This window comes from Dermacentor silvarum, chromosome 2 (genome assembly GCF_013339745.2).
Source record: "Dermacentor silvarum isolate Dsil-2018 chromosome 2, BIME_Dsil_1.4, whole genome shotgun sequence".
Taxonomy (NCBI): Eukaryota; Metazoa; Arthropoda; class Arachnida; order Ixodida; family Ixodidae; genus Dermacentor; species Dermacentor silvarum.
This window is the reverse complement of record NC_051155.1, coordinates 231802146-231824318: the sequence shown is the minus strand read 5'-3', so window position 1 is coordinate 231824318 and position 22173 is coordinate 231802146. Positions and strand designations below refer to the sequence as shown.

At 46.8% G+C, this 22173-nt stretch overlaps 1 protein-coding gene across 1 annotated transcript in view; it reads left to right on the top strand.

Moving 5' to 3' along the window:
• Positions 1-2901: 2901 nt before the first annotated feature.
• Positions 2902-22173, top strand: part of LOC119442866 (Down syndrome cell adhesion molecule-like protein 1 homolog) — a 180104-nt gene continuing 160832 nt past the window's right edge. The window contains exon 1 of the mRNA XM_037707910.2: positions 2902-3341. Coding sequence (XP_037563838.1) covers positions 3284-3341 — 58 coding nt within the window. The 5' untranslated portion in view covers positions 2902-3283. The remainder of the gene's footprint in view (positions 3342-22173) is intronic.

The window sequence follows — 22173 nt, the reverse complement described above, 5'->3', positions numbered from 1 at the left end:
GTGAACTCAGTGATCGTTGCTGCAATGAATTTGTCTGCATATGTGTCACTTTTTGTTTTGCACAGTCTAGTCCGGTCCCCTCACCAAATAATAAGGTAGCTGTGCAAAAGTGACTTCTTAAAAAGTCACTCTAGCGAGAGAAAGCGGCAGTAGTACAGCCCTAATTGAGGAATGTGGAAGTATTTAGAACTAAGTAAAGAAATTTTGAAGGGGGAGGGGAGGGGGGGGGGTGCTCGCGGCAGTTCCTTCCCATAGCCAACGCCCATCAGCGCCAGTGGTAAGAAACAGGGTTTTTAACGTATCATGCCGACTCGTCTTTCGATGTCTTTCGACTCAAAGTTGTGGCACCGTCGACACCGACGCAATGACACTTTCTATGATATCCGTGATGGGGCAGTGGACCGTGATCTCGGACGCCTAGCTTCTGCACCTTCTGCGTGAATTTCTGCTACCGAACTGAGGCTCCGGTACGCAGATTCATCGTGGTTATCGCCGGAGCTATGACTTTGAAATAATACAATAAAATAATTTCATCCGCTCTGTGAGCAATATAAGACCGTAAATTTTATTTGAACAATGCATTTTATCTCGTTAGGAAAACGTTTTGTGACAGCAATGCGAGTCAACCACTCACGCAGCTGTCACTAGAACGAAAGTCGTACAGCCCGATCGTGAGTTGTCAGCGATGGTAAGAGATGGTAAGGGGGATTGATTCGTGGCCGAGGTGGTCGTATTTTGATGGGGGCAGTATGCATCTCTTGTGCACCTCTTCTTGTGTACCCTTGCGTCATCTCTTGTGTAAGAATTTCAAAATAACGGTGTGAAAACGTCTTATTCCAAAAATGAGTTAATGGCCTCGGTGCCTAGGTTGGGCTTGCATCTCCTATATCAGGGTATCCAGGCCAGAATTAATAATATATGAGAAGTGTGAACTAAAAGGGGGCCATGAATCTACATTCGGAGGCCATCCAGATCAGTAGGTGATATTAGGGGGAAAAATCAAGAGCCTTCCACTATGGCATCTCTACTAGGAGGTGTGTTGCTTTGATACGTTAAGTCAAATAACGCAATCATTGCTGAAGTTGCAAAACTAGACTGCATGTGCCTTCTTTTGTTATTTTATTCCTTCATCCGTGGCATCATGGTTCAGCGCTCACCTCTTCTGATGGATACCTTAGTTTTCAAACCTCCACTGCTCGTTACCCATCGGCAGACAGTGTTCGGTGCCTTCAAGGTTGAATCACTTGGGGAAGGAGCCTGAGCCTTGAATTTCGCCTCGCTCCGTTTCTACGCACATGCATGCATAAAAGAAAAGCAGGGTACAATAAAGTGTTCAACTTGCTTGCACTGTAGTGACCAAGTCATAGCGCGAAATTGAGACAGGGACAGAGAAGACGAAGCACACAAGCACTGCACCAAACTGCTCTTGTCTTCTGTAGGGATTTCCCATTGGTGCTCAAAGTTAAGCTGGCGGGTGGAGATTCCGTCACATTGGAGATGGTTCTTTACCAAGCAATGAGGTTCCATGATGACCAAGAACCAGGCCGGGAGAATGCTTGTGCTTATTCTACCCGCATTTTCTCAGAAGTAGTGTTGTTCTGCATCTCACAGCCTCCGCGGATGTATCATGTGCAAAATATGCTGGTCCCAAGCTATGTGGTAGCGATTTCGTCATTACGAGGCTCTAGATAGGGTGTCTGCTCAAGATGCGATGATGCTTTAAATGCACCGCTCTGAAAGGTGGTGCAATAAACAATACTACGTTTTTGATCTATAATAAATGTCAGCTTGCGCTGGTAAGAAGATGGATTATAATAATTTTCCCTGAAAGTAAGAGTCAGAACAAAAATAAAAGGTGCGATCTAAATGATTTCATTCCATAAAACGTATAACTTGCTCTAATGCTCACAGTAACTAAGCATCTGAGTGATGCGCATAATTGAGTTGAAAGGCCGAGGCAAAGATGGTACAGTTGATTCATTGCGCATTATCACTTGTTGCACGAGCCCATGGGCCCTCCTGTATTGTGCACTGTTTCCATGAAATGCTCAAATGAGAGGGGGCATAGAATCATTAAAGACTTTGAGGACTTTTCAGGAAAATCTATTGAGATGCACCTTGGGGCCAGAAGCACTATGACCCCAAGTTTTTAAGTTGTAATTTCGGCAGAGTTCGAATCTCTTTTTCATGTGTACTTGCGTTGAAATGTGGAGCGTGTGAAATTAGAAATAATAAGAAAAGTGGGGGGTTTGTCTACTTGAAAAGCCGCACGTATCGTTGCACAACCGCACACCTAGTACTTAGCGATGCTGGCCCAAAAATAAATTTAAATACGATAGCGAAGTGTGCTAGCTCCACGGGACGTCCGGATTTTGCGGTTGACACGAACAACTTCATCTCCGTGTCGACAACGAACGCTCTGTTCCTTTTCTGTCTTTCTGTCCTGTAGAGCGTGCTCTGCCACTCCATTACTCTATGTGCGGCGAAGCAGAACCCGCGGCGCAAGCCCTGCGCGCTGCGGACAGCGACGAGGGAAACCGTAAAGCAAACAAACGTCGACAGAACCAGCGAGCGAGCGCACAGAGTAATCGGACGACGAGAAAAAAAAAAAGAGTGCCAGCACGCAGCCGTGGTGGCGGCGCGGCGACGTGAAGAGCGCTCGGCGGCGCACCGCAAAAGTGAAACCGAAACCTGGCGGCGCCGCGGGATTGGAGTAGGCCGCGCAGGCGCCCTGCGTGGTGCGAGACGATGGCCACGCCTGCCCGCTCTTGTGTAAGCGACGAGCCCGGGGCCTTAAAACAAACCGCGCGAAGGGGGGAGGGCCCACCGGCCGACAGAAGGTGGCGAGGGCGAAGCGGGGGGCCAGTGGCACCGTCCCAGTCAAGGTTTCACCTCAAAAAAAGGAGTCACTCACGCACGCCGGTCGCGCGGGTTGTCGTCGCCGCGGCCGCAACACGCTGTGCAGCTTTTCGCATTTTTTACGTCTGCTATTCTGTCATGGGACTGCTCCTCCTTGTTGCACGTGATTCGAGTGACGCGGCTGCAAAACTAACAACGTGTACCGGCGGTGAATATCTCGGTCCTTGACGAAATCCGGACGCACTACGGTCCCACTCGCTGCGTCGTGAGATACAAACTTGGCAACTTCCACTGCTTGCCGAAATTCTGTTCCTTCTCTTTTTTTTTCCTGAACGCTCACGGTTATCCATATTCCGGTTTCCGCTCACTCTTCGTCGCCGAGCCAACGTTCCGGGTGTGTTCTGTCTCCAGGAGAGTCACCGTGATGAGTCCTCTAGTCGGCTGGTGGCCCAAGGTCTTTTGCCTGCTTCCTTGCTTAACTGGTAAGTTAAAACTTGTTAATCGCATGTACGCCGCTGACAAACTTGCGCTGTAAGTGCCAGTTTATTGTTGTTAGGCTTCACGTCACATTTGCAAGCAGGCTGAACGAAAACTTAACGAGGCTGGGAACTATCCGTCTACAGCCGCTTGTTTAATGCGACGTCGAAAAAATTTCACGCTAAGGTTCAACGTGTGTGACGCACGATACACCTATGCTTTACGGAATTGCAGATGAGAATTACTGCATGCAGTATAATTTCTAAAGGAGCGTACAAAACTGTTAAGCATATTAGAGTAAGAGAGCTGCTGTGGTAGATGTCAGGCCTCTGGCAAAGTAAACTTTCAACACTGTTTCACGCTTCATGTTGAAAGTATGGAAAACTTATGAATTAGAAAACTGAGGATGAACCACGTTGTACAGTGGTGAGCACTGTTAGGTTGAACACCTCATTAGTATTCACGAGCCTATAGCAGTTGATGTTTAGTACAAAATAAAGAAAACTATTATTTCTTTTATAGGCTTCATCAGCCGTCGTATTCGGCACATTTCCCCCTTGAAGTAGAAGGTATGTTGAAGTTATACCAACTTGAATACTAATGAGGTGTTCACCCTAACAGTGCTCACCACTGTACATGCAGCACAATATAACAGGAGTACGAGATCGACGAATGCTGTTTATCGATGTCTTATTCATATCAATGCAGACAAAAATGCATTTCTGCAAACATGGATGCTGAAAATACATTCAGCTTTTACCGCCACGACGAAAATATAATCGTAAACAATCTAAATAGAATTATTAATCTCGTTTTATGGAGTTAATGAGCGAATAAATTATCGCGTATAAGAACTTCCGCAGCCCACGTAATGCTGGGCAGTGCCGCCATTAAGTTAGCATCACTGGGATAGAAATCTTGCGGCGCTTCTTGTATTAAAAGACGTCGCTGACTTCCCTAATTCTTCAATCACATAAGAAAAAACATATTAAAATGTAAGTAAGTTAAGAACTGAATGGTAAGGACTGACACATTCTTGTCAGAAAAACAAAAATTTCTTTAGAGGTTAGAGCATGGCCTAACGTTAATGCCGCACAGCAAAAAATAGCAGAATGATGTCCTAAGGCGTTTTTCGGATTGTTGTAAATTCTGTCAGATGGCGATAGTATGGCTTCACGATCATGCCAGTCCATTCGCAGTGACCGTAATATGATTGACAAGCGAATGTTTCAGGCTTACGTACATTCATTTAAAAATAATATCCAAAGTACTAGGCTTTTGTTTGCTACATCTGTGAGCCAGGAGTTGGAACGTACATTTTATACCCAGGCGCAAGGCATGCGATCTCCGAGACCACGATGTTGCTTGGAAAAAAAGTGAATAATTTGCTTGGATAGCATCTTTATTGTAATCTAAGATGTCGTTTTCGAGGCATGAAAGAATAGTTACATTAGAAAGAGGGGCACCCAACATTATCATTTGCGTGGTGCTTAACTTCATCGGTCAAATAAATTTGACGCCTATTTGATTAGGTAAGATCCTGTCGGAAAAGCGACAGCGAATAGCTGGTGTCACAACAACATATTGCATATAATTCTGTTAGTAAGCGTGCCGTCATTGTGTTCGTATTAATAACCATGCCACCTAATACATATTTTCACTTGATGATTAGCATCATACATAAATGTGCAGCAATTTGTGTTGTGCGCCGTTTGTAGAATGAAATGTAACTAGACGGTAATATTCTTAGACAATTTTTTACTTACTCAGTCGAATTCTGTACGTTTTGTGACTGATGTAGAGACGCCAGTGACTGCGTTTGAAAGTTTACTGCTGGATTCCGTATTTCGACTGTGTACTTCAACGAAATATGCCTTCTCCGTAATGCAAATTCCTTACACGTGAACTATGTTATTCTTGCCACGCTATCTCTGTGTGAAAACACGAAAACGCAAATTATTTTTCAACTTCTTGTACCCACGACATATACCAAGCTTCTAAATATTTACTACTGAATTTCCACGTTTCTCGTGTTTTTCGAGATCACACAGTAAAAATATTCATGGTTTACTTACACGCCTGGTTTCCACGGTCCAGTATAGTTGAATGCTTGTACTAAATTTTTTATCCCAAGCTTTTGCGTTCTTTCATACCCATACTGATACATACCCATACTGATAATGCAGACTCCCATAGTTGATTCTTGGATTAACAAAATTTCCAACCGTAAGCTGATGCGATGATGGGTGCTGTGACGACTATTAGTGGGGGAAGCAGGGGGAACTTAGCCACAATTAAATAAAACGCACGTCTTGAACGTCTGAATACTAGCGCAAGGCAAGCTATAAGCTAACGCTGTCCATGTCCAGAAATTGAGGGAGGGGTGGCGCTTGCTGCAGGCGGACCTAGCCTGGCGAAGGTTGCCCACACCCGGTGAAGATCCACCGAGCAGGTTCGAGCAGATACGACCAATGAAAATTAACGCTTTCTAAAGTATAGCGCGACTACACGCGATGTCGAGGAGAGATTCGCGCGTGTCGTGCACGTGTCTCTGTTGAAAACGCCCCGGCGTGACACGAGGCAGACTTCTGGAGAGCCGCGGCGATACGACGTTGACTGCACGATGGCCCCGATGCGCGAGATTAGGGCGCGATAGGTGCCCCGCCAGGGCAGCGGCAGCTGAGGGTCCACGTCGGCTTCGCTCTAGTCTGAGACTCCGCAGGGTTGAGCGATTAGGGAAATTAGAGAGCATGTGTCATTCCCAATGCGCGAGGAGGCCGCCGTGTGTAGCCGAGCACAGTAAGATTTTCTCCCTGCTCGCTGCTATTCGTGGCAGAAGGACGGGGGTGTCTGGCAAGCCGGAGATCGCGTCTTCCGATGCGCTCCTCGAGTGAGAGCTTTGTCTCTGTTTTCTTTATTTTTCTTTATTCCTAGAAGGAAGACGCCATTCTACAGATACGGGATTGGGAGTTTGTGCCGGCAAATATGATTCTGGTTTCTCGGGTTGCTGTTTCTATCTACGCGTGACTCAACTTATTTTTGCATTTGTCTTTTATTCTTTAGTGACTGGAAATCGCGTGTTTACTATGCCCGACATTACGTTGCGCGACCCTCTCGCTTTATCAGTAACTGCGTAGACATCACCGACTGAAGCGTATATTGTTGGGCGACTGACGTAATGTAGGACATCGCACACACAAAACTTATCATGCCTTGTTTGTGGATCTTTTCGTCGTTGTGCTTCCACGTTTGGTAGTCCCCAGTCGCTTATCCCCACATAGAGCCTCTGGAGGGAAAGTTCGATTTCATTTCATGACACAACAGCCTATGACTGTTCAACCAGTTCCTATGTGTAGGGTAGGAAACCGGACGCGTGTCTGGTTGACCTTCCTGCCTTTCCTCTTTCTCTTCTCTGCCCCTCTCTCTCTATTTCTCTCTGCTGTTGGTAACGCCTTTCGATGTTAAGTTCTTTTGCGTTACATATGTAAAAAATGTACTTCTTTTACGAAAATCGAACATTTGCTGTTCTTATCTACATGTACCAGATATTCACGAGCATGCGCAGCCAAGCATAAACATTCAAGCAGACCGAATGTTGTAATGGGGTCGTAGTCTCAGTCACCGACTGCCTTCTACCATGTTATCAGTGCAGCGTTCAGTTTAAGCATGGACATAGGATTGTTTCCCCAACGCACACCTGCCAAGCGACGAAGTGCGTTGACTCTTACGAGAGATACGGGACTCATCGACACCTGGTGACACACCCCTGATCTCAACTCAAAAGAGGATCAGGCGGAACAATTGCCGGCTATGTATGCCAGGCTAACCCCGCCTGCTTCAACATCATCACCACCACCGCCTTCTACCATGCTCACTATAAAACATAGTCGGAGACCTTTAAGCTCGAATACAAGAAGGATCATTTACAGAAAAGAAGAAAGAGAAGAAATGAAGTTAAGTCTTTCCTGACGGCAAGGAATGCAACACAGCAGAGGTTTACGGAAGCTCAAGGAACGGTGTCAAAAAAAAAAAAAGAACATGAAGCCGAACCTTCGCATTGTTTTTTATTGAGGCAGAATACTATTGACATATTTTTTTATTGAACAGCGCATTTCTTTGGAACTCACTCGTCAGAATACACACACAGCTTAGTGCGACCGTCGATGAAACGAAGCGAACGGTTGTATTTTCAGCCTACATGATGACGTCGTTGTTAGACTGAGTGACCATGCCTAGGGTTGCTTGGAGGTGTAGCGCGGGGTAAACAGCTGTGCCGACTGGGTGTTCTGCTCTCTTCGTAATCCACTCTGCGCATGTTGGCTTTTTTTGTCTTTTCGTCGTAGTGTTCTTAGAGACGGACAAGTTGCTTGCCTAGCTTGTAAAATGCGGGTGCAAATATCACCCAACATATTTGAAGGTTGGCACCATGGTGGAACAATTGCAGGTGTGTCTGTAGACGGCAACGTCCACCGGCAGTAAACGATATGGTCCGGTCGTTTCTACAGTATTGTAATGCAATAGCTGCTACTGAGGTACCGAAGCTTGTATCTCGCAGGGTTATCATGCACTGAACAATGATAGGACGAGAAGTCTTTATCTAAACACTTTAGGATCCATTCACCCGCGTTGTCGAAGTCATTCATGATAACAAGACCTACCCATGTTGCGTGTGGTGCTTTAGAAGAGCTACGTGGACTGTCATTGGCGACAGCAGCGTTACTTCAGGAAATCGCGGCAAATTCCATGTAATCATCACATCCGGTTTACGCCTCCAAGGAGTTGTTAATTTACTTTTGACTCCTGTAGGACCCGGCTATAAATAACACAAATGACAACGCAACCACACTTCAGACAATGTTCGAAGAAAGAAAGCCACCTTTAGTAACTGCGCGCCTCTCACTTCCCTTTTCTCCTCCTGCTTCGCACACTCGAAAAGCGCTGGCTTATCTACACTTATTAACATCTCACAATGGGCCCCAAAGCGCTCGTTAAACAGCTCTTCTTGCTGGCTGTCAGAGTGTACAGAGGGACTTCTGTTGTAATCTTTCTCTCTTTTCTTCTCCTCTTTAGGGAAAGAATAAACGGCTTTGCGTAGCGAGCGTCCAGTATAAAACACCGCTCAGATCACACAAGTTCTCGAGAGCTTGACCCAGGTTGGGCTTACCGCGTTGAAAATTCAGGAGTGAGTGATGACAAAGTCGCGACCACGGAAGCCGTGCTCCGGTCCGCTCACTCTCTCTCGAGTTCGTGTCCACTAAATCTGCTTCCTTTCTTTCGTTGCCAATTTGTCCTTTTTTTCCTCCCTCGTTTCTCCTCTGTCCGCTCGTGGCATTATCCGCAACTGGTACCACCACCACGGCGCACCAACGTATCGTTCGCGCTTCGGACACACAAGAAGGAATTATGAATCTCCCGGGTGCCGTTTCAGCGACGATTCGCTTCCACTGTTGGCGTCTCGCGGCTTTCCGGCCCTGACCCTTCTCCTCACGAGTCCATTGGAAGCCGTACCCCGCCATCGTTTCCTTTTGTCCTTTGCTTCTCGATCTCCGCCTCCTTTCCGAGTCAGGTCCTTGCATGGCCTCCGTGCCTCTCTCATTCCTAGTTGGCTGCTACACGTGCATCGCGCTCGGGTCTGTTGGCCGCGCGCCCCAGACTACGGCTCCCAGAGCTCCGTTTATCTGCGCCCTTCTGATGCCGAGAGTGCGTGTATAGTTCGGATCCGGACAGCGCGCGCTTTTTTTCTTCGGGGCACGCTTTGTCAGCCCCGGAGGTCAAGTTCATTTCTCCCCTTCCGCCGCCATCCTGCCTGAGATGCTATAATGCGTGCATGTTGCTTCTTCTATTCTATCCTTCGGAAGAATGACTTGTATACCCTTCCCGCTTACGTGTGTCAAACGTTTATTAAAGCTTTCTTTAGCTACTTCGGCCACTTTGATTGGTTGGCCGATCTCGCACAATAAACAGTGGCCCATTCCCAGTGACCCAAGTTGTCTACTAGCTTGGGTCACTGTATAGGTATGTTCCGGCTGCTGTCTTGCCGAGCAGACAATGTGCGCCACTTGGTAGGAGCTCAAATAAACAACTTGCTGCTGGCTGCTGTCTGGCCTAGGAGACAACTTGGGACACTAGTTGTGTGCCGCTGGGTATGTGCCCGAAAAGACGAGTTCGGCAGTGCGCATGTGATATTGGAATGTGCATGGCCATTCTTGGCCAATCCCAGAGAATGCATATGCCAAGTTGACACAAAGGGTAAGTAGCCTTAAAAAATAATATGCAGATCCAAAACACCTATTGGAATCTACGTGAAGCGAAGCTTTAGGGAAGGGGTTGATTAAATGCTTTACAACTAAGCACGATGCGTGCAATTTTGTTTACTTTCATCCCATGCAACGCGTAACCTCAAGCAATGTTTGTGTTTATCCACCACGAAGGCCACAACTTTGTGCTCACGCCTTATCTTTATGTTCATGCACTACACACCGCTCAGAAGCTAGTTAATGACTCTGTGCACCTCGTAACCGACATTATATGTTCAGGTTTTATGTAGGAACTTATTTTTTGTTACGCATAACAGAGGTGCGCTTCCTGGCACTACTTTTTCGGTCAGCGACCTATAAACCTGGTCGCTGGTACTTTCATTCGACACACTTATAATCTTCGTATATTCATTCACAAATATATCTGCTCAAATGCTGACCGACTCCGTAGACAGCAGCCACGCAAAACACGGCAGGGTAGGCATAGAAAGCGTCGCTTTAATTTGTTAAAGTGACAGTGCCCCATCCGCAGCACACACCTCCGCAGCCAGGATACTAGAGATTACTAAGGGTTGCTGCGGAGTTTTGACTGGCGTGCAGCGATTACAACATTATATACTCTGTCGTGGTATCATTTGGCATCCTTCTTGGCAGCGAAATTGCCATTTTGTGTGTCTGTTGATTTGCCCATAAGGTTTCAAGCGTTGAGTTACGGCCTTGCTTGCACAACATCTTTTCTAGTTTTTAGCGCAGAAACTGCAGAAACCACAGACAGCAGATGAGACACCGACAAGCGCTTGTGTTTGTCTCGCATGCTGTTCGTTGTTTTTTGAAGTTTCTGCACTAAACACTATAGAAAAGGTGAGCATAAAAATGTTTACTTGATTCACGGATGGCATGGGTATATGCAGCAGGTTACACGGGATGGACATCGCTGATTTTGGCGTTCATCTTCGATGATTTCCGCCACAATGCACTAATGTTTATTTATTATTATTTTTTTTTTGGGGGGGGGGGGGGGCAACATTACGTCTGTGTGCTCATTGATACGCTGAATGTTTTTCTGACACACATTAAAAAGGAAAATAAATAAATGCATTAAAAAATACTGATCCCACGTGCTGTGTCAATCAGTTTAACCGACACTGTATTATTTAGTGCGAGGACTGCTTATTTTGTTTAGCGATCATTTGCAACTATACATGATACGATGACAGCAGGCGTTTTCAGTGGGATACGCCTGGTTGAACGTGAACCTATGGCGCTGCGACAACCGCCACACACGTCCAACAGAAACCATAGTCGATCGCACACAACAGACAGAAGTCGTCCTGCACGAAGTGTTTATCAAAGTGCTTGTTTGCGCCCGTGTAGGACTTGGTCCCACAGTGAAGTAATTTGCGCAGGAACTGTTCGTTTCACAATTTTGCCTTGTTTTCCGGCATATCCTATGACCGGTATTGTTTTACCAGGAATGTAATTGTACTTGTTTCGTGATACGACACAAGTACCTCACGTTGTACTGATGGTGAAGAATAGAAGTGAGTGAGTGAAACAACTTTATTGAAACCAGCGGGATTGACGCCTGGGCCTAGGCCGCGCCAGGAGCGGTAGAGAGACCCTGTCTCCCAGCCGCCTCCCGAGCTCACTGGATGGCCCATAGTTGGTCTTGCAGATCTGAGCTGATCGGCGTGGCTTTCCACCGCGCCCCAAGCTGTTCTGAGGAGGCTACATTTTTATGTTGTACATGTGCGCCATCCCATAGAATATGTTCTAGGGTGGAGTGTTCTGTCCTACATAATTTACACAAGTCATCTGGGTACATATCGGGGTAGATGCGATGTAGGTGCACCGGGTTGTGGAAGGTTCTGGTTTGAAGTCGCCTCCAGTCAACCGCCTGAGGTCTGCCTAATTTTGAGCTAGGAGGTGGGAATCTGCACCTCGACTTTTGGTAGAAGCGGGTGATGTCGCAGAATCTGAACATTCTGTCCCTCTCCTTCCAGGCCTCTCCTCCCGTTCCTTCGGGGGAAGTTTCTTCGCGAGCGCGGTAAATGAGAGCTCACGCGCAGCGGTGGGCTTCCTCGTTGAGGTTGGGTGCGGGGGACTCACAGGAGGTGTTGCCTGGGAATTGAATGATATATCTCTCTTCGGATTCCGCTGATGATATGAGCTGGGCTTTACTGCCAAAAACATGTTAAAAATTTAACTCTTTATTGGCTGATCTTGTGCACAGCGAAACAAGCAATGCTCATAGCACAATGGTAGCACTGTCGTCAAAAGTTTTGTAACAGTGATTAGACGGTGAAGCAGAGCCACGAAAAAGAAAAAAAAAGAAAAGATAAAAAAAAGAGAAGTAGGAGATAAACAATATACCCGAGTCAATTTAACGCACTTCTCGAAGTTTTCGAGAAAGACAACAACGGCTACTTGCGCAAGTTCTATGCTGCTTTTTACACGAAATGTTTTTGTTTAGACAATGAATTCTACGCGTTGTTGCTCCTCTTACAGAATGATGGTTAACGGGGTGCCACCGCATGATTCTACGCTGGGCTATCGCTATCGAAGGCAACGCCAGAATTCGTAAAGTGATAGTGTATTGGCAATACGAGTTGTTTTTACAGCGAAGCTGCCCATGGCTAGGATCCGGAATTTTATGGCGTCCGCGTGGAAAAACTTCCCCCTAAAGCTCTCCCCTAAAAAGTGAGAGTGAAAGAGCCAACAACAAAAGCAAACGCATATCGCCGCTCGCGTCGGTGCTCGGTTTAACGTCCACCTGTGTCTAAAACAACGTGTCTCTCTGAATGTATGACGTAGTGCGTGACGTAGTGTACGCCTGATAAGGCGACCGAGAGGAAAGGCTTGGATCCCCTCGGCGCAACCACACGAACGCGCTGGCGCCACTACTCACGCGTTCGTCGCGGTCGTCTTCCACAGCTGGCTGCGTTGCCGCTCATCATTCCAGCGTAGAATTTCACTTCTCTTCTGTCGTCGTAATGGGGAGGCCGAGTTTACGGGTGTATGAGCTTAAGGGTGTTGTGTTCATATCGCGATAGGCTACACGTGTCGCAGTTGTCAAGTTGCAGTGATAAATGAATGGTCGCCACTGCGCATGTGTAACCTGGAGCTACTTGTATATATGGGCGTGTGCCCTACGTTACTGCGTTCTTTGTGCTGTTTTGTGGCTGCCCGTTGGCATGCCTGAATAAAGGATTCGAAAAGCATGCCCCGGCTCTGAAGTTACAACAAAGGGGGTATGTCCGCGACGGTCAGATTTAATAACAGAGGTGATACGGAAATGTGTGCGTACTTATCGTCCCGATGACCACTGATCAGGACAATAAATATGTTCGTACCTTTGTTCAAAATTCCGTGTCACCTCTGTGTGGTGCGCTAAACAGCTTCGCTGGTCATCCAATTTCACATAGTGGAATGGCTCATGAAATTTTTATTGTACCAATACACGGCTGCACGTCGTTAATGTGTTATTGCGAGAGAGAGAGAGAGAGAGAGAGAGAGAGAGAAAATGATTTAATGAAAGGCAGGGAGGTTAACCAGGACTGAGCCCGGTTGGCTACCCTACACTGGGGGAAGGAAAAAGGGGAGAGAGATTAAGAGAAGAATAGAAACTCCACTGTTGATATCGCCGACGTAGCAACAGATCTCTGTTCTATCACTGATTATCAATCAGTCCGGGTCATAGACGGTCACTCAGTCCTGTAGTTTTTAAAAATCGCAGCAGCGCTTTTGTGGCCTTTTGCAGCTGTGATATTCGAGGCCATGGTCCCAAGATCTTGCTCAAAGTGAACGGTCTTCTATCTAGCCTATTGAGAACGTTGCAGAGGTCATGTCTTTCGTTTTGAAAAGATGGACAGTAGCATAGTAGATGTTCTATAGTCTCATCGACACCGCAGGCATTACACTCGGCGCTATCAGCCATTCCAATCAAACACGTGTAAGCATTGGTGAATGCAACACCCAAGCGTAAGCGGCACAGCATTGTTTCCTCATTTCGCGGAAATCCAGGCAACAGCCGCAGCTGCATGGATGGGTCGAGAGAATGCAACCAATGCTGGGCGAATTCAGTTGTATGCCACTTCTCCAATGTCATAGTTTGCGCTAGCTTGCTTAGGTGTTGGGCTGCGTCAGTCCTCGATAAAGGTACAGAAACAATATTTGCTCCTTCGTGTGCTTTCCTAGCAGCTTCGTCGGCGATGTCGTTGCCGGTGATACCGCAATGACTCGGCAGCCACTGAAACACGACGTCGTGTCCTTTTGCGATCGTATGGTGGTGCATTTCTTGTATCTCCGAGACGAGTTGTTCGCAGGACCCGCGACGGAGAGCTGACAAAAGACATTGTAGGGTCGCCTTTGAATCACATAATATTACCCACCGATTAGCCGGTTGGTTGTTAATATAATCAATGGCACCTCGGAGGGCAACAAGCTCCGAAGCGGTCGATGATGTCACGTGAGAAATCTTGTATGTGATGCTCATTGATCGTGATGGTATAACCACTGCGCCGGTGGAGCTGGTCTGAGCGAATGTGTTATTGCAATTTTTAGGTTGTGCACCTGGCTGGTGTTTCGTTTTCGATTTTGGTATTGTTGTGAGTTTGTTACTTTTATGTGTATATGTGTATATTTTGTTCTTTGCTCCCCTTACTCAATGCCCCATGTAGGGGTCTTGCAAGGTATTTTACAAATAAATATCATCATCCCAGGATGCCCATAACCAATTTTTTGTGTGTTGTTCTTGTTTCTGCGGCGCTTTTACAGAAGTATTTTCGCGTTTTTCCGAACTTCCCTCTGTATTAACTATGGTCTTGAGGGTACAAAAAAATATTACTGCACCGCTTTCTCCAGTAAAATCGCATGCTCTTTCCCCCATTTTTACCGCATCCGGAAGGCATTTCGGGGTATTTTGTAATCGCGCATTATTTTTTTCTTACGTCCACTTGCAGATCACTATACACACAGCACATTCTGAGAGGCCTAAGATCAACAGGTATCATTCTGTGGAGATGTCACGTGTACTTATACCTTCCGATACCGTTTATGCTGTGCTTGTGCTTTTCGAGGAGACAAGATTATTCTGTTTCGTAAAGCCACTTTATAGAGCCCCTGCTCTTAAGCCTTTTCTCGTGCTTACTGGAGGCGTTAGCGGAAAGCATGTTTTGTAAGAAAGCGCCGCTTGTGTACAACGCGGAAACCTTTTACCGTATTTGTCGTCTGAGGAGTAATGTAGCGACAACTCTGATGAAGCGACGAGTTATGCAGCGGCAAAAGCCTCGCAGTGTTGTTTTATTGCGTTTACTTGATTTGCCTGTTTTTCCACGAATGTAGATATATAATTGCGCAGTAAGCAGAAAACATTAAACGATTTGAATTAAATACACGATAAGCACCACGGTTAGTGCGCTGAAAATGTCGCAGTTTCGCCCGAAAGGCGAAGCATCAGTTGCGACAGCAAATTAGTAGAGAGCTATACGGAGTAAGGACAGTAGTTTGATCGTCTGCATAAACTTGGACACATTCGCTTACTAAATGAATTAACAAGCACGGTGTCAGCGCGCACAAGCAAAGATGAATAGATCGCACTCGATGACAGCAGACAACCACTGTCAAAACGCTGGCGTGAGCAAGCGCGGTAACAGCAGCGAGCGAAGGTTCGTGCGGTCTATCGCTTCAACGGAAACTAAGCGGTGAAAGCATAGCGCGTACAAAGAGCCGTGTGGAGATCGCTTTCAAGATGGGTGCGCGCGACCACGCGTGACCGCCCGTAGCCGCGCAGAGTACAAGTACGCAGTTGCAAGTACGCAGATTGAATCGCGAGTTCCCCTTGCGCCCGGACGCAAGATACGCAGTTGGTGCCGCAGCTAAACGTCGCCTCCCCTCTTCTCCTCTCTCCCTCCCATCCCTCCACGGCCTTTCGCACGACGGAAGACATCGCGTTTGCTCTCCGCCGTGCATTCGCTCTCCCCTCGCGCGCTTTCACTCGCACATACAGCATATGGCGCGCGGTGACAATTTTACCGCCCTGGGACTTTATACGGAACCTCACGGCGACGGCGATGGCGACGCCGACGGCATAAATCTGCTTGGAACATCCATTTAATTACTGTCGCAGTAAAATAGGTGTAACGCTCGCTCACTTGTGTTACAAGTACAAAATTTCTGGCTTTCTCCTGCGAAAGCGCTAGCGCTAGCAGATAAGAAATATTTCGCATTGAATCTGGCAGCTTTTTTCTCGTTTAGTAAAACTTTGAAGCCTTCATGTCAGAGCGTTCTCCTCAACTTTAAGAGTTTCGAATGCCTTTTTTCAGTGCATTAGTGTCTTTGATATCCGAGTTTTCTTCGGGAGGGGGGTTAGGGGTGAGGGGGGGGGGGGGAGCGATGCTGAGGTTCTTACGTGCTGGTGAGCCGGAGGGAGCAGTTCTTGCGTAAGCCACCATAGTGTTGAACTGTTTCTCTGTTTGCGCAAGTGTGATAGCCGTGACTAAGCAGAGAAATTTCCTCACGTTGCACTTGTAAAAAGAAACAGTGTATTTTTAATATATCAGATGATTCATATGACCACTTTTTTAAGCAGTGCTGAAGCGTAAAGCCACATTCTTAGCGCAGTAAACACTAAGGTTATGACTCAGCAGCTCTTCCGATTTTTGTCGGTCTTGTCTGAACGTTAGAAATGTACAAGTAATTAAAATGAGTGCTTTGAGGGCTAATGTTACCGCAGGCGTCAGGTGACCTTTTGGTGGTAGTCTAAGAGCGCTGCGAGAACCTATTACTCTGGAACAGAGAGACAGGGAGAGAGAGATACATAGAGATAGGAAGAAATTCAAAGAGGTCAAGCAAGGCCGTGCCCGATTGGCTACCCTACACTTGAACAAGGTGAAAGGTGGAGAGATAAATGAGAAAAATGGAAAAAAAAGAAAGATAATAAAGAGGCTGCCACTGTGAACACACTACCATGGGAATGTTCGCTTACAGTCACAAACGTGCGTACAGTTCAGGAATCTTCAAAAAGCGCAGTAGGGCTTTCTTGAGCTTGTGCATGAAGAGTGCTTCGGCCTAAGTCCCAGGATGTATTCCTTCGACAGCGGTCTGTCGTATAAGCGGCTGAGACTAGCTCGCAAAGCACATCATTGAGCATCGAAGGATGGGCATTGGCACAGAAGGTGTTTTGTTGTCTCGTCGCACCAGCAAAAAATGCATGCGATGTTGTTTGCAATTTCACTGCAGAATTATGAAACATTCGTAACGAGGGCGCCCAATCACATACGGCTCATTAAAGTTTTGCGACGGGAGAATCCGGATGGCAGGCGAAGTCTCAAGTAGGGGTCGAGTGAATACAAGCGGGTGTTGGTAAAACTCGGTGAATTCCATTTCCAATGTATGACACGTCGAGCAAGTGACTGAAGTTGGCACGCGGCATCCGTTCTCTGTGGATCAGAAGACCAGCATGTGGAAAAAGCCCTACTGTTGGGGGCTTAGCGTGCGGAAACGGTAACTACAGGAAGGCTGCTTTCTATGAGGCCGACGTATAGAATATCGGATTATTTCCAACTTCTCTTTGAGCACTGCACATTGTGAGGTGGATAGAAGTGTTACATTGTTACGATCGAGTGCGGCAAACATTTAGTGCCCGAATGTAAGCTTAAAGAAAGGCAGGAGTGGTCGGCTAGTTGGTTTTTCCCTTAACCTGCCGTGATAGCTCAGTGGCGTTACGTGGCATTATGGCGTTACGCTGTTGAGCACAGGGTCATGGCTTCGACTCCAGCCGCGGCGACCACACACCGATGGGGGCGGAATGCGAAAATGATCGTGTACCTTTTATTGTTTGCACATTAGAGAAACTGAGAAGGACAAAAATATACCGGAGTCACCCACTATGGCGTGCCTCATAATCAGATCCTGTTTTCGCAAGTAAAATCCCAGAAATATTCTTATTTTCTTGTAAATACTGATGGCACATGCCCACTGCCAAAAAGATAAATGGTATGAGAAAAATACGTCGTTTTTATTGAAATAACGAAATGTTTGGGGAGTAATCCAACAAAATAAAAATAGTAACCTATTCTGCTAAGAATTCGAGAAATCGTCTTGAAATGGGCAGAAATTCCTTCACGGCGGAACAAGCATTTATTTAACGTGTCCAAGAGAGCAGGCTTCCGGCAAATGAATGTTCGAAATAAAAAACTGATGGCCGAGGACAGTCGTTTTCTTTCCTCCCGTACAGTCACCATTGGTATCCTTGTCCACTACTCTGCTAGTCAACTTGCCTGCCTGCTATCAGGTTTTACACCAGCTAGAATATCACCTCGCCTTTGTGGTGTATGTGTATGCATCAAACCAATGTGCACCTCACTATTCCTGGCATCAAAATAAAAGTTACTACCGTTAAAGCATCGTTCAAACAAGCAACACTACGATTTCTGTACGAGGTACACAGCACCAGGCTCCACGTTTACACTGAGGGCTCTGTTAAATCCGCTAGTTCGGCAGGTACAGTCGTAATTCCAATGAAGTCTTAAAATCAACACGCATCCTGTCTGAAAAAGTTCCATGGGAGCGGAGTTCTTGCGCCTTGGAGCGGCACTCCAATTTATTCTTCAGGAGCCACTTTATCATTGGACCATTTTTTGCGACACGAAGGCAGTGCTCCAAAGCATTGAAAGTTCAGTGCGCCGCTCATCTCAAGAACAACTTGTATTAGAGATAAGGCAGTCACACCATCGAGGGGCACAAGGGGGACAAGATATACTTTAACAGTGGTTGCCGGCACGCCGTGGTGTCGGCGGAAAAGATCGAGCCGATCAACCCGCCAATTCTGCCCACGAGAGTGGCAGATGTGTCTCAATTCCCATCGCAAGAACAAAAGCAGCTGCTCCACTTCACTTCATGGCATGCGATCTTACATTGGTATTGTATAACTCAAGAAGGATAGATGGTGGAGTTTTGTTTGCCAAAACCACGATTTCATTATGAGGCACGCCGTAGGGGGGGGGACTACGGAAATGTCTTCCACCTGGGGACCTTTAACGTGCCCCCAATGCACGAGACACGGGCGTTCTCGTATTTCGCCCCAACCGAAATACGGCCTCCGCGGCCGGGATTTGATCCCGCGACCTCGTGCTAAGCAGCGCTGCACCATAGCCACTAAGCCACCGCGGCGGGTAGAACTCCAGATGTTACACGAACAGTCGCCTGTATTCACGGGCTCCCGACTTGAAGATCTACCTACCACCTGGGCTACCAATGTGTGAAGAAACGGTTGTGCTGGCTGTGGCTTGGTGTCGCGTTCAAGAAGTCACATTTTAAGAGAACTTCAGCGTAGGCAAGTTGGTATCTATTCATTGTAACTATCTTAAGGCGCAAAAAAAAAATGGGTACATAAGAGAAGACAACGCAACAGGATATGCTCTGTCCTGTTGTCTTCTCTTGTTTGCTGTGTGTGTTATTTTTGGCGCCTTAGGATAAAAATAATGTCAAGAAGCCACACTCGTTTATAACTGGATGGGCCTAAAGCCTTACCTGTGACACTTGCGGTTGTGAGGAAATAATCGCACATCTTACGTGCGTATCTCCACGTTATAGTACGGAGAGGAAGGTGTTGTGTACTGCGTCATGGACACTGGGCAGATAGAGATGCGAAGGAAAGGAGAAAGGCAGGGAAGTTAACCAGAAAGGAAAACCTGGTTTACTACCCTACACTGGGAAACTGGGAAGGTAGAGAGATAAGAAAGTAGAGAGAGAGGGAGAAAAAAACAGGGAGCACAGACACACCATCACAGCCACCATATAAGATTAGCATGAATATAGGCGTAAGGCAAGATACTTGGGAGAGAACTTGGTCAGGGAAGGCGGAAGTTGCATTTTAACTTTATAAATTAGCACACATCTTGAAAAAAAATTAGAAGGAAGTGCACAACTATGTTGTTACTCCTTATACCATTTCACGCTGTATGAGGGGAGTAGAATGGCCCGACGAATGAATGCGCCCCGGAACAGCCTCTCGTAGCAGCCCGAGATAGTTTCTTTTAAGCACATGGTTCCTCGCTCAGTCCAGGTTCTTTTCGTAAGCAAGCGCTCCTGAGTAAAACAATAAGCACACGAAAAGATCAGCAAAAATTACATAAGCGGCAAAAACAGCAACAAAAAAAGAAGGGGGGGGGGGGGCGTGAGGGGAAGAAGAAACTACAAGCATAACGCAACGAAGGAGCACGGACGCTTTCAACAGCGAAAAGGGCAGGGGGAGTAGAGACGAACACCAGCCCCACTCACATCATTGACCCGGAGTAAAAAGTAATGTACAAAACCGACGGGAGAGGGCGGGAGGGCGGAGAAACAGAGAAAGGAAGGCTCTGTGTAGCGGAGGAGGGGGAAGGGAAGAAGGGGGGGGGGGAGTGTAAGGGTGAAAAGGGTACGCACCAGACTCTTTTGTACCGCAGGCACTACTTTGTTGTTATTACGCGGGATGGCTATTGTTTCGCGAGCCGTGACGCTGAATATTGAGTGCGCGGCGGGAGAACCAAAAGAACTCTGCTGGCCTCCCCTCCCAACGGTGTACGCAGTTGTACACTGCGAGGGACCGATGTTAACGTCCCCCCCGTTTTTATCGTCGGCTGTGCGCGAGCCTCGCTTGTTTTTTTCTTTCTTTTCGTGTTAAATTCAACTTGTCTAGTTCGCTGTATCTGCGTGTTTTTACGCGTCCCGGTCTTCCACGCTGGAATGTAGAGTCTTCCGTGCCGAAAAGCAGCGGCGAGAAGCGAAGGAAGTCTAGGGATGACTGCACCGCGCGGCGTGTCCTTCGTTTGGCGCCTTGCAAATATTGTTTGGCTTAGTGCTAATGTGGACTCGTTTTACGGCTTTACAACGGCCTTACTGCCTCCTTTTTCTTCTCGCGCGCCTTCCTTTTCCTGTTTTGGCGCTTTTAAAGAAGGAGGGCAACAGTGCCTGGCATGGTCATCGCCGAGGGCTATGAACATATGGAGCCATTTTCATCGCTCGTCGTCACGAATGGAAATGCGAAATGCTCAGCGAATTTTTGACTTCCTCCTTTTGGGGAAAGTACCACGCGCCCTGTGAATATTTGTTGATGAAAAAGAAAGTCGGAGAAAGCTTCCCGAGACCTTACATGTTTGACGTGATCTGAATGGCATTGAGGAAAGACAGCATGCCGGACAGAATACTGTAACAAGTCTTCAGTTTCACAATACATTTCTATAGCGACTACTGCAGCCTGCTCAACAGTGGGAAAACGCGAGCGAAAATTTCGAGTCGAACAAGGCGTCTTTATTTATTGTAGAACAGATAGTTTTGGGCTCGTTGCAAGTTAGGAATCCGTCTGATACAAGAAGTGAATTCGGAACATGAAACGAAATGCTCACGACTGGATTCACAAAGTTTTTCATTTGTACGGACTGTTCTCTCCGTTGGCTGTCTGCCACCGTTATTATCAAATACCGGGATCCGCTCTCTGGAACCACTCTGTACCGTCTAAACTCCTCTGTGATAATGGGCTCGGATTAGTGGTGGTGGTGGCGAATTGTAGCAACGTGTGAGTTTAGCCTGGCGATCAAGGCCGGAAATTGCTCCGCGCGAGCGTCTTTTACAATATCACTGCAGGGTTTCATTTTGGCGGCAAAGTAGATTATTAGTGAACCAGAAGGTTCCCTTACATGAATTCTGGCTGAAGTATGTTTTACGTATATCAAAATATCGAAGCTGTGTTATAAAGTACAGAGAAGCACCGTTATTCGAAAGTATAGCATACCCGACAGCCCTATGCAACATGGATCAATAATTCGTTTGCTTGAGGTGTGATATTAGCTCCCTTGCGCCATGACATACTCGCACAGCAGCTCACGGATTAAAAGAAAAGTTGTTCTTCTTTCTCAATTTTGTTTAGGCAGATAATTTGTATTGTGCTTGTCTAAGTACGTATACAAAATAGATAAAGGCTTTATTTTTTTTGTCTACCATGCGCCAAGTTTGCTACCAAGACATGAGAGCACGGAAACGCAATCAATATTTCGGCCTAGTCAGCTCTCAGCATGCGCGCGATTGCAACAGAAGACACGTGCAACATGCAAAACATCTCTTATCTTTACCTGTTAAAAGAAAGCAGCCAGACGAAAGGTGACCGGCCGGTTGCAGGCAGCTGCGTCTCGATAACAATCGGATTGGCAGTAAGTGTACTGCACTCCGCTTATCGTAAAACTGACTGCATGTCTTCCACGTTGCTCATTCTCTTATCAGTCCACAGTGCCATAGCAGACCGGGCTACGCCGTCCCTAAAAATAATTTTTTTTCGGTTTTCTTTTATAGTTCGGATGCGAAAAAGCAGTTGTTTTATTAAATGTTGTCTCTATAGAGTATTTAGCTTTCACCTCATCCCTGCCTGCCAGCGGTTCCTGTTTTGTACGAACGCAACGCAAAAACCACCCCAGGTCAGTATACACGATGAAAAGGCAGGCACTCACGGGACGCCCTAAAGATGGCAGCGATACGACGAAACGTGAGCACTCTGCGTTCTTTACGACTCCACGCATCTCGCGGTCACTCGAAATGCTTCTCGTGT